At 38.3% G+C, this 12,746-nt stretch overlaps 1 protein-coding gene and 1 non-coding gene across 2 annotated transcripts in view; one reads left to right on the forward strand and one right to left on the reverse strand.

Annotated features, from left to right (window-relative positions):
- HOOK3 (hook microtubule tethering protein 3) overlaps positions 1-12,746 on the reverse strand; it is a 73,077-nt gene that overhangs the window by 58,988 nt on the left and 1,343 nt on the right. Inside the window, exon 2 of the mRNA XM_090257970.1 lies at positions 7,951-8,036. Coding sequence (XP_090114096.1) covers positions 7,951-8,036 — 86 coding nt within the window. The remainder of the gene's footprint in view (positions 1-7,950; positions 8,037-12,746) is intronic.
- Positions 1,974-2,080, forward strand: LOC149996392 (U6 spliceosomal RNA). Its single transcript, XR_016507573.1, has one exon. It is a non-coding gene; the product is annotated as a U6 spliceosomal RNA (small nuclear RNA).

The raw sequence follows: 12,746 nt of genomic DNA on the forward strand, positions 1-12,746 counted from the left end.
AGCCCTTAATTGATGTTCTCATGCTCCAATAAAACAACATAAAAATAATTTTCTCCAAAATCTCATTAGATTGCAGTTCTGCACAGATATGGAAATAACAACTGATAATCTTACTGGGAGTGTTCTTCATGAGTAAGAAACTAAAGATAGCTTACTATGTCCTGACTCCTGCTGAAAGAAACAAACCAACCAACCAATAAACAAACTAAGAAACTTACAAAACCATTTCCTTAGATTTTTCCAGTAACATCATATTTGGCTGTAACTTATGTATCAGTCACAGCTTAAGCTAAAGGACAAATCCACTTATTTTAATCCTTAATTCCAGAAATATATTGTCTGCCTACAATCAACTGCCTTCATAGAAAATAAAATAAATAAACTTTATTTCTACTGCTAAAATTATTTAAGCACTGTAGTGTTCTTATTAGACTCCCCCAAATTAAGATTGGGTCCAAAACAAACACTGTATTTGGATTCCATTCCTTAATATGGCATTTCTATTAGTAAACCTTAGTATTTTTATAGATATTTTGTTTCTTACATCTATTTTATAATAATCTTTTAATTACATAAAAAAAAGTTTGGTTCCTTGCCATTAAATGTTTACTGGAGAGTTAGCTATACCCAAGCGAAATAGAAGCATATGTCTACACCAATCAAGATTTATATACTGATGTTCATAGCAGCTTTATTTATAATAGGCCAAAACTAAAATAACCCAGATGTTCATCAGCAGATGAATACATGGCTAGTTCATGCAACAGCCACACAATGCAATATGCACAAACTATAAATACAGGCAGAACAGGAACAGATCCCAAAATAATTGTGCTGCATAAAAAAAAGCCACATCCCTTCTCTCAAAAAAATAAGAAAATATATTGTCCATTGACAAAACTTTCTTGAAAACACAAATGAATCTACAGTGAAAGAAAGCAAATCTGGTTGTCTGGAGATGGGAAAAGGGTGGCAGGAAAGAGGGATTGAGAGACTTTTTGAAGTGATTTATATGTTCGGTATCTTGGCTGTAGTGAAATGTATCAAATTCTATACTTTAAAAATGTGCGCTTTAATGTATGTCAATTTCATCTCAATAATGCTGTGGGGAAAAAAGGAGGGTGGGAAGTGCTAAAAGAAATGAGCTATCAAGCCATGAAAGCAAAGGGAAGAACATTAAATGCAATATTGCCAAGTGAAAAAGAAGCTCACAAAGAGAATCTGAATGTCCTAAATTAAATTACAGAAGGCCAGGGTGGAAGGAAAAGACAAAAAGGGGTTAATCAGGTAACAACTGCAGTGCAAAATCAAGAAAAGACTGCTCACACTCCTTCGTGTGTGTTGGAATTATTAAATGAACTTCCAGGTGGCTATTTCTTTTCCTTTCTTTCTTTCTTTTTTTTAGTTTAATCTTTATCCTATTTTCTTTTCATGACCATTTAGACCCCTTATATGCCTCTCCTCCCAGCAATCACCACCAGGTGGCTATTTCTAAAAAGGGAGACTAGCCAGATGTTGTCAAAACCCAGGAGCCTCCACTTCTTCCTTTACACATGAGCTTTATTGATTCTGCTGAACTAGCCCTGCTTCAGCTTCTCCCATTCCCCTTGTCTACTACGGCTAACGTAAATTCTTCAGAACATCTTACATCTTCCTCCCAACTCCTTGATGTATAAAAATGCTCACAAAACTCTGGGACAAGGAATATGCTGTCTCTTCTACCCAGCCATGCTGCTTAGTGGTTCAGATGCATGCCCCATAACTGGCCTTCCTTTTCGCTAGCAATAAACCCTTTCTTTAAAAAAAAATACCGCCTCACATTTGCCAGAATGGCTATCATCAATAAATCAACCAACGACAAGTGCTGGTGAGGATGTAGAGAAAGGGGACCCTTCTGCACTGTTGGTGGGAATGCAGACTGGTGCAGCCAAAGTGTAAAGCAGTAAGGAGTTACCTCAAAAAATTAAAAATGGGGGCTCACTTCGGCAGCACATACACTAAAATTGGAACAATACAGAGAAGATTAGCATGGCCCCTGAGCAAGGATGACACAAAAATTCGTGAAGCATTCCATATTTCTAAGGGAAAGGGGTTAGTCAAGGAACTAGTATAAATGACCCATGGACATAAACAACAGAGCAGGGACTGATTGACCGTGGAAGAAGTTGGGGTGGGCGGGACAGGGGAGAGGAACAGGGGAAAATAGGAAAACTGTAATAGAATAACAATTTAAGAAAATAAAAAATAAAATAATTTTTTTAAGTTAAAAATGGAATTGCCTTATGACCCAGTAATTCCAGTTCTGGGAATTTATCCAAAGAAACCCAAAACAGTAAGTCAAAAGAATGTATACAAAACCTTATGTTCACTGCAGCATTATTTATAATAGCCATGATTTGGAAGCAGCCCAAGTGTCCATCAATAGATGAGTGGATAAAACAACTATGGGACATTTACACAATCAACTACTACTCGGCCGTAAAAAAAGAAATTTTTACCCTTTGCGACAGTATGAATGGACCTGAAGAACACTATGCTAAGTGAAATAAGACAGGCAGAGAAAGACAAGTACTATATGATTTCACTCATGTGTGGAAGCTAATGAATATACTGAACTAACAAGCAAGACAGAAACAGACTCATAGATAGAGAGCAGGATGACAGCATCCCCCTCAGGGGTGGTGGTGAAGGGATCAAACAAAAAGAAAAAGAACTCATGGGCATAGACAATAGTGTGGTGGTTGTGGGGAAAGGGGGGAAGTTGAGGTGGAAAGGGTATCAGGGGTATAAAAATGATAAACAAAAAAATACAATAAAAATACAAATAAAAATAAAACTTTCAGCCGTGGAAATTAAAATTTTTGTTAAACAAAGCCAAACTGATAAAGGCTATATCTACTGTATAATTCCAACTACATAACATTCTGGAAAAGGCAAAACTATGGAGACAGTGAAAAGATCAGTGATTTAGTGACTGGCAAGGAATTGGGGAGGAAACGATGACTAGGTGGAGCAAAGGCAATTTTTAGGATAGTAAAACTAATCTCTAACATACTATAATAGTGAATACATGTCATTATATATTTGTCAAAACCCACAAAATGGTTCTGGCCAAGATGGAGGCCTAGATAGACACAGTCGTCTCCTTCCACAACTAAGAAGGAATACAACTACCTCAAAACTAGAGACAACCAGAAGTTCCAGAAAATTGAGCTGCATGGAAGTTCAACAAACAAAGATATAAAGAAGAAATACTCATCCAGACAGGAAGGAGGGCGGAGCTGGGGTGGAGTGGACACAATGTGGTGGTGGTGGCGGCGGCGGCAGGCCAGCCGAAAGCACGGTTACCCATTTTAAAAAGTCAGGAGGGACACCTGGGGAGCATTTCCCAGCTACACATCAAACTGTGCAGCTCACAGCCCCAGCACCGGGGAAAATCAAGCCTCATTGCTTCTGACTGTGCAAATCAGTGGGGGTTGGGGCAGAGGAAGAAACTGCCGGTGTCTCAGTAGAGTCTGCTTGTTTGAAGGGTCCCCACAGTCCTAGAATGTCCACAGACTCACCCACTCTGGGAACGATGGCCAAGGCAATAGCTAGAGGGGCGCCAGTCCCATACAGAAGGTGGGAGAAGTGCCTGGAAAAGGGGAAAGTGCTGGGCAAGTGGCATTGTTCCCTCTCAGACCCCTCCGCCACATACAGTGCCACAATGTGGTGAAACAGGTCACCCTGTACTGACGAATCCCTAAGGCTCTGCCCCTTACAACATAACAGGAGTGATAACTCTACCTAAGACACACAGGCAAACAAACACAGGAGCCTGTCAAGATGAGGAGACAGAGAAATATGGCCCAAAAGAGGGAACGGATCAACGTTCCAGTGGGAGAACTAAGCGCCGAGGAGACAGCCAACCTAAGAAATGAGGAGACAGCCAACCTAACAGATGCAGAATTCCAAACATTGGTGATAAAGATGCTCCCAGGCTTGACAGATATGCTTGAGTACGGCTTATGAGAAGAAGTGAAGGCTATGCTGAATGAAACGAAGGAAAATCCACACCAAACCAATGGTGAAGGGAAGAAAACCAGGCTTCAAATCAATAATTTGGAACATAAGGAAGAAAAAACAAATGAACCAGTACAGAATGAAGAAACAAGAACTGAAAAATATGAGGAGAGGCTTGGGAACCTCTGGGACAACTTTAAATGTGCCGATATCCGAACCACAGGTGTGCCAGAAGGAGAAGAGGAAGAGCAAGAAATTGAAAGCTTATGTGAGAAAATATGAAGAACAACTCCCCAAATTTGGTAAAGGAAATAGACATACAAGTCCAGGAAGCACAGAGTCTCAATCAAGCTAGACCCAAAGAGGACCACACCAAGACACATCATAATTAAAATGCCAAAGGTTAAAGATAAAGAGAGAATCTTAAAAGCAACAAGAGAAAAGCAGAGAGTTGCCTACAAAGGGGTGCCTATATGACTATCAGCTGATTTCTCAAAAGAAACTTTGCAGGCAGTACTCAAGGTGATGGAAAGGAAGGACTCACAACTAAGATTACTCTATCCAGCAAAGCTATCATTTAGAATGGAAGGGCAGATAAACAGCTTCCTGGACAAAGTAAAGCTAAAGGAGTTTATCATCACCAAGACATTATTATATGAAATGTCAAAGGGACTTAAAAAAAAGAAGATCAAAATTGTGAACATTAAAATGACAACAAACTCACCACTATCAACAACTGAATCTAAAAAATAAAAACAAAATCCAACTAAGCAAACCAGAATCATAGGTATGGGGATCATTTGGAGAGTTATCAGCTGGGAGGGGGAAAGGGGAAAAATGGAGAAAAGGTGCAGGGATCAAGAACCATAATTGGTAGGTACAAAATAGACAGGGGGAATTTAAGAATAATATAGGAAAGGGTGAAGCCAAAGAACTTATATGCATGACCCATGGACATGAACTGAGGGGGGTGGGATTGCTGGAGGGAAGGGGGATACTAGGTGGAGGGGAGCAAAGGGAAAAAAAAAATGGGACCACTGTTAATAACATAATAAAATATACTAAAAAAAACACCCCACAAATGTAAAACACAGAATGAAATCTAAAGGGAATTTGGGTGATAATGTGTCAATGAGAGTTTGTCAGTTTTAACACATGTAACACTCTGTTGGGGATGTTATGTGTGTGGTGGGGCAGGATATATGTGGGAACTTGTCATAATTTTTTGTAGTAAAATTCATCATTTAAACCACTTTCAAGTTCAGTAGCATTAAGTACATCCACATTGTTGTGAAACCATAACCACTATCTACCTCCAGAGCCTTTTCATCCAAACTTATCTTGACCTCCTTCACCATCTCCTAGCCCAAAGTACCATCATTTCCCTTCTCAGTTGTTACAAATTTCTTTCTAATTGATCATCTGTCGTCATTATGGTCTTTTCCAATTCATTTTATATTTATAGCCAGAATATTTTAAAAATATAAATCTACGTTAACCCCTCCCCCAAAATAAAGCCCCTCAAATGTTTCTCATGGCTTTTCAAATCAAGACACAGTCAGTCCTACATGGTCTGGCTCCACCTACCTTTTGATCCTCATTTTGTACCAGGCCCCCCTCTCTGCTCTAGCCACTCAAACCCACTTTCTTTCTATCATAGCGTTCACCATATACCATCAGCCTACAAGGCCTCTCCATATGCTCTTCCCTTTGCTGAGAAATCTATATTATACAATTATTTAAAATAGATGATATGCAATTGGGACAACTGTAATTGAACGATAATAAAATAAAAAATAGATAAAAAATAGAAAATAAAATAGATATGCACCAATATGAATGAATCTCGCAGACATTATATTGAGTGAAAAAAGAAATAAAAAGAGTATACACGGTATGATTTAATTTATAAGGTATTCAAGAACAGGAAAAACTAATGATGTAGAAGTAACAATCATCTTTGGGGCAAAGGGTATTGATTAGGGAGGGACAGGGAGTGAATCTTGGGGCTAGAAATATATATTTCAATCTGGGTGGTGGTTACATGCATGCATGTATACATATATATACAACATATACACAGGTATACAAACACTTTCTAAGTATGCTTTTCTATATGTATTATATTTCAACAAAAGGGAAAAAGGAAGGCATTTGGGGGGAAGAAGTTAAAAATCTAAATATTTATGAGAAATATGTCCACAAAACTTTAGTAAATTAAAATAACCATTCTGTAGAACATAATGGTTTCTTAGATCTTCATTTGGTAAATCAATACAGCCTTTCTTCTGGTTTCTGCAAGTGAGAGAACTCCTACCTGAACTAATTTAAGCAACAAATTCATTTACTGACACAGACCTGGTAGGCTCACTTAGCTATGTCCACATGTTCACAGATAATTTTCATTAAGAACTTCAGTGAAACTCTCTTGATCATTCAAAGGCTAAAAGTTATAAGGACACCACACAGAGGCGACCATGAAAATCATATCACTCTGGTCAGGTTTCTAATGAGCCTTCTTGAGCTCTATCAAAAAGTCTGTGTGCCTGTATATTTGGAAAGATGTGCCATGCTAGTTACAGAAGACAGCAATAGCAAGCTATAGTTTATAAGCATGAGTCTCCAATGCTAAAGGCACACAGATTCTCTGAAATGTAGGCACTTGAGCTGCTTCTCAGATGAGCAACTGTATCTAGCTTACTGTAAGGTGAGCAACAGCAAGAATTCATTTAATGATGACACTGATTCTCAACAGGACCGCAGGAAATCCTAGCTAGTCATATGCAAATCTTTTAATATCATCAGGCTAACAAGTGCTCAGGGCTTCAGAAGAGAAAAGTATCCCCCAAATTGCATAAAACCCAATGAATTCTTAAATTCACAGGGAATCCTTTATTTGAAAAAAATCCCCGGGTCAAAAGTTGAACAGTCATATAACTATTATGTTTTCAAAATCCTTAGAAGGAAAAAATCAGGTATGTTTTATATATCCCAAATAAATATTTCATTCCCTAAGTCATTCAGTAAACATGAGCACCCATGCTGCAGATTAAACCACAAGAAATTGTTGTCCTGACTGGTGTGGCTCGTCCCCCAAGCTGAAAGGTCGCCAATTCGATTTCCAGTCAGGGCTCACGCCTGGATTGCAGGCCGGGTCCCTGGCTGGGGGTGTCCAAAAAGGCTACTGATCGATGTCTCTCTCACACATCGATGTTTCTCTCCCTCTCTTTCTCCTTCCTTTCCCTCTCTCTAAAAAAATTAAGTAAATAAAATTTTAAAAATCTTAAAAAAAAGAAATTGCTAGTATTCGACCATTTTTGATCTACAAAAAAGGGTCATTTTCATACGGTTCAACCAGGCACTGCCCTAGGTGCTAGGACACTACAATAAACAAAAAAATATCCTGCCTCCATGTGCAGATTACTGTGCGCATGCACCTGTGTGTATGGGGGGAGCAGCAAATCAACAAATAAGCAAATATATGGTATATAAAATAGTATTAACATACTTTGTAAAGAATACAAACTGTTAAAAGGGATACAGAGCATAGAAGGATGGTTGTCAATTAGTTTATATGGGTGCTTAGAGAAGAATTCACTGTTACCTTTCAGCATTATTACTAGGAGTAAGCCTCCTAGATTGTTCTACAATGGCAAAATCTGGCGACTAACATGAAAATTTCTGCCAAGCTTAGGCTGAAAAACATAAGAACAAATAATCCTGCTAAAACCACTGGAGTATTATAACTATATAGCCCTAATAAAACTTGTAACCAGTCAATCTGTACCTGAACAAGTACATGCCATCCAAATTACCACTCCTGCTTACAGTTCTTATATTATGTGCAACATACAACTCATACAAGCACTTTGTTTTTTGCCCATGTTTTTAATCTACTCAAATATTCATGTATAAGGACATACAATAAATAAAGCAATTTACTCTTACATTTTTTGAAGAACCTGGGCCATCACAACCCCATTCGTTAAATCTTCCACAGTCTGGCATGGTGCATCCACATTAAATGTCTGGATCTGAAGGGAAAAAAGATTCCATGGTTAACCATACAGAAGATTCCTTAGGCTTCTTTTTTGAGTACCACATCTTGGGAGTTGTAATAAATTTTAAAAGGCAGAGGAATTGGAAATATTTTCCCTTATGGGAAATTTCCTGCAGGTTATTGTAATTTTTTTCCCTTTAGCAAAAGAGAAATTGTAAAGGACACTGGGTGACTTTTCAGCATCCATTCTATTCACAGATGATCAACATAAGACAGTCATGGTACCTTCACCCCATTTATCAATGACTGCTTCAGGGATGCACAGGGCAAAGACAACCTGGACCAAGGAGATGCAAGGAAATGCTCACTTGAACTTCTGGGAAAGAAGAGCCAACCTCCTCTTGAAGTGAATAAATATGTTGCCTCAATTGCCACTAGCAGTCACTTGATGACTATTAAGGGAATCCGTCTCAGGATGAGGCCAATGCAGTGGAATGCAGAGAACAGGTATAGAAAACTAAGTTCTGGAGGCCAAACTTGAGCCACTAAATTTAAAAACCTCGAAGCTTCCTGTTATGTAAGATAAATCTCTTGTTTAAGTCTGGCTAGCTTGAGATTTCTTTTATTCAGAGCCAAAAATATCTATACAAATGGAGAAGTCGCACTACGGCTAGTTTAGATATTTAACTCACTTTGATTTTAAATGTATTCTGAATTAGAACTAACTTTGTACTGTCAACATGATGTGGCTGAAAAACAGAACAAATTAAATTCCATGAGTAAGATAATACATCTGAGCCAGGAATGATTATACCCAGCAGTGCAACCAGGACTTAGAAGGAAATAAATCACTGAGGAGAGACAAATGCAGGCCATGCCCTCGCACAGTTTATAGGTTAGTAAAATGAAAGAGTATCATAGGAAACGTAAACAGCAAGCACAAAGATTAGAAGTAAGAATGGGATACAACCTAGGAATGAAAAGCAGTTTGGTATGGATTGGGGGAGAGGGCGGAAACTGGAAGAAGAGTTGGAACAGAAAAAATGAGTAAAATGGTGAAAGGTTTAAAGAGAAAGTATTATTGTGCAAAACCTCATAAGCGACATTAGGACTTTATCCTAAGAGCAATGGGGAGCGAACAGGAGAGTGAGGCCATGCAATCTAGCTTGTACGGGGGTAAGCAAAAGCAGGTTTACAGTTGTGAGTATGCAAAAGCTTATGCTTGTATTATTATTTATTAATTATTGTATTATTTGCCATGTAAACAACTGCAAACCTACTTTTGCCCACCCCTGTATAAAGACCACACTGATTCTGTTGAGAATCAGTACCATCATTAAATGAATTCTTGCTGTTGCTCACCTTGCAGTGACCTTAGAAATACTGGGACTAACAGGTGACCATCTGTTTTCATATACTTTTTTATTGATTGGATTATACATCTACAAAATATTTCAGGATAGCATTACAATAAAACTTAAAGATAACTGCACCTAACTGCATTAAGGCATAACCCTTTTTTTAATTTCAAGAAGCCATTTTAACCCTATCCAACCTCCCCCACAAAAGCATGAGAGGAATACAGCATGAGATCACCTGGAATTAGTAACTCTGGAGCAGTGATCCTCAACCAGAGGCAATTTTACTGCCTACGAGACGTTTTTGGTTGTAACAACTAAGTGGGTGCTAATAGTATCAAGCAGACAGAAGCCAGAAATGCTACTACTAAATGTCCTATAATGCACAGGCAGGGCCTACAACAAAGAATTATCTGGCCCAAAATGTTAATGCTAAGGTTAATAAACCCTTGAGTAGAGTAGTGCTTCTCAAAGTATGGTGTCCCCAGGCCACTAACAATAGCATCACCTAGACACTTGTTAAAAATGCAGAATATCAGATACTTAATTACAAACTCTGAACACGGGGCCTAGCATTCAGTATTTTAACGAGCCCGCCAATGTTGTCGAGCAATACTGAAGTGTATGAACCCCTTCTTAGTTCTAAATTGAATGCAATCAAAATGCAGAGGTGAAATTACTTGTCCAAAGTCACCCACAGTATGAAATAAAAATCAGAATTGAACCCAGGTGGTCTAATTTCGAACTTACACTATTAACTACCGTGTTATACCCACCATCTGTCATGGAAACAAGGAACAGACTAACAGTGACCAGAGGGGAAGGGGAAGGTGGATACGTGGGGAAAGAAGAGTAAGGATCTAGTTAAGGAACAGGTATTAATGATCCGTGGACGTGGACAACAGGGTGAGCAATTGACTGTGGGAAGGTGGAGGGGAGTGGGCGGGGCAGGGGAGAACAGCGGGGGAAAATTGGGACAACTGTAATAGAATAAAAAAAAATTTAAGCTTAAAAAATGTGCTTTAACTTTTGTACTTCTGATTTCTTTATTTATCCATAGGAGGACAAAAATTGTTAACAGAATGGAAACAGGAAGATACCATCATAAAAACTATACCCTCCCTAATTTTCCACACTAGTGTTCATTTTATAGGCTGCTAAATAAGTAGTATGGAAATTATAAGGATATGTTAATGTGACTAGGTTTCTCAGAAGAAATGTACTGAGCTTATGTGACAATAATTTTTTTCCACTTAGTTTCTTGCCATTAACTGGTAACACCCCAGATTTTTTCTGGTTTTTCAGTCTCTATAACCTAGGAAAGAGCAATCTTTTCATGTACAGTTCAAGAAATTAGGCTGACAGGTGTAACAGGCAGAGCAGATTTTTCTAACAGGTAAGAATCCATTTTTGACTCACAGGGTGGGGAGAGGAGGCAGAGTGGAAATTTTCAAGCACATCCAGATGAACTTGCTTGAAGCATAAACTTCGATTTGGAATTTAAGCTTAAGGTGTTTTACATTGGTAGGGTGATACTTTTTCTTTTTCCTTTTTTTTTTTGTGTGTGTGTGTGTGTGTGTGGTCTGAAGGACAGTTTATCTAAAACTAAGGTGACAGGTGTAGGAAGAAGGGATACTTTGCCTTTTCATAAGTATTCCTCTTTCAACTAAAATTTGAAACAGTTAGTTCTTGGGCTAGTAAGCTCTCTGAAGATGTTCAAGAGATGAATTCTACATAGGAGACTAACAGTCATTCCTTTAAGTGCTGAGCCTTTTATTAGTTTTACTAGTCCTAGCGGAAGAATTTCTAAAATATACTATATATCTCTTACCTCAAACTAAATGCTATATAGTTAATAAAAACTTTTGAGATTCAGGATCATAATTATGATGTTAAATAACCAAACTTGAAGGCTCTTGAAGCATCAAAGACTGCCAGGTCAATGACTGAATCACCCAGACTAAACTTTGATTTCTTGCATCTCCTGTTACTGACAGCGGTCTGAATTTTGCTGAGCACTGCAGTTACCCTCTAAACCTGCTATGTGCAAAGAAACCACACAAACAAGTTGGCTATAAGCTTATATAAAATAAAGCAAATCATCCTAAATGGGAGACTTCTCTTTGGAGTGTACTGTGTATGTTTCCCCCTTCCATTTAATTTTAGAATTCTGTTCAGCATTAATCTGGCCTCCAGACATGAGGGGAGTCACGAGACTGAACGTACATTTTCAGCTACCTCAAACATTTTCCACATAAACACTTATTTTGCTTTTTTAATGAAAACTAAAAGAGAACAAACATAGAATTTAAACTCAACTTTGTTTTGAAACATTTCAATGTATGATGTTTTAAAATGTTTCCAAATCTTAGGCTTGTACATCTTTGTGGGAACTCTGTTCTCCAGTTTTGTCCCTGATAATTTCTAACCTTATCTTCTCCAGAAATTGTCCTTGATGAGCCTTCCAGTGGCATTCCAAAGCGGCTTTTCTACAATGCCATATTCCTTGAACTCTCTCAACAGCTGATAACCTGGATTACCTGTTTTGACATTTTACCAGATTCTAAATAGATGCCCTGACTTTGTGTGCTTCTGTCAGTAGCCCTTCAAATTTCCCTGTGTTCTTCCTCCAGCATTTTTATTAGCATTTCTCACTCAAAATAACTGCACTGCTATCTTTTTGCAGATGGCTTTGAAATACACCTCTTTGTTTCCCAGACTCCTCTTTCTAGACTTTAAACAATGCAGCCCTACTTCCAATTCAATTAGCTTCCTCATCTTTGCCCTCTTGCCTCTTTTTCTAGCAGGGAGGGAGGCTCTACTTTGTACAGACTCAAAAACGCACATCTTAAGATCCTTAATCTTCTGTTGACAACCTCTGCCAAACCTATCCCTTCCACAGTATCAAAGAATGTGGTAATTCTTTCCTTTATCTCTCCTCTGCCTAGTCAAACCTTGGCCACACTGTGCAGCTTATCAGTTTTTCTCTCCTTAAAATACAGCAGTGAAACCCATCTCCCAGCCTGAAGCTGGAACCCATTACAGCTGTAAGCTGCATGTTAATATTATTGCAAACAATCTGAAATCCCACGAATGGCCTAATATAAAAGTTAATGAATATTATCAAGCTCTGCCACTGTATGTGTTGTTTTAGAAGACACAGTTTGATTCATGACATGAGCCAAATTACAAAAACCCCATACTATTTTCATTATGCTTGTTACAACCAACCTAAGGTAATAATGCTTCTCTGACCTTTCCACCCCAGTGCCCCACCACAGGACAGTGACGCCTCACCTCCAGGATCTGAACTTGTAACTCAAGGCACCGCTCTAAGAACTTCTTTGACATTTGTGTTCACCTTTAACATTAATACAAATGAGGTA

Source organism: Furipterus horrens, unplaced genomic scaffold (assembly GCF_987537825.1).
Source record: "Furipterus horrens unplaced genomic scaffold, mFurHor1.1.pri manual_scaffold_12, whole genome shotgun sequence".
Lineage (NCBI taxonomy): Eukaryota > Metazoa > Chordata > Mammalia > Chiroptera > Furipteridae > Furipterus > Furipterus horrens.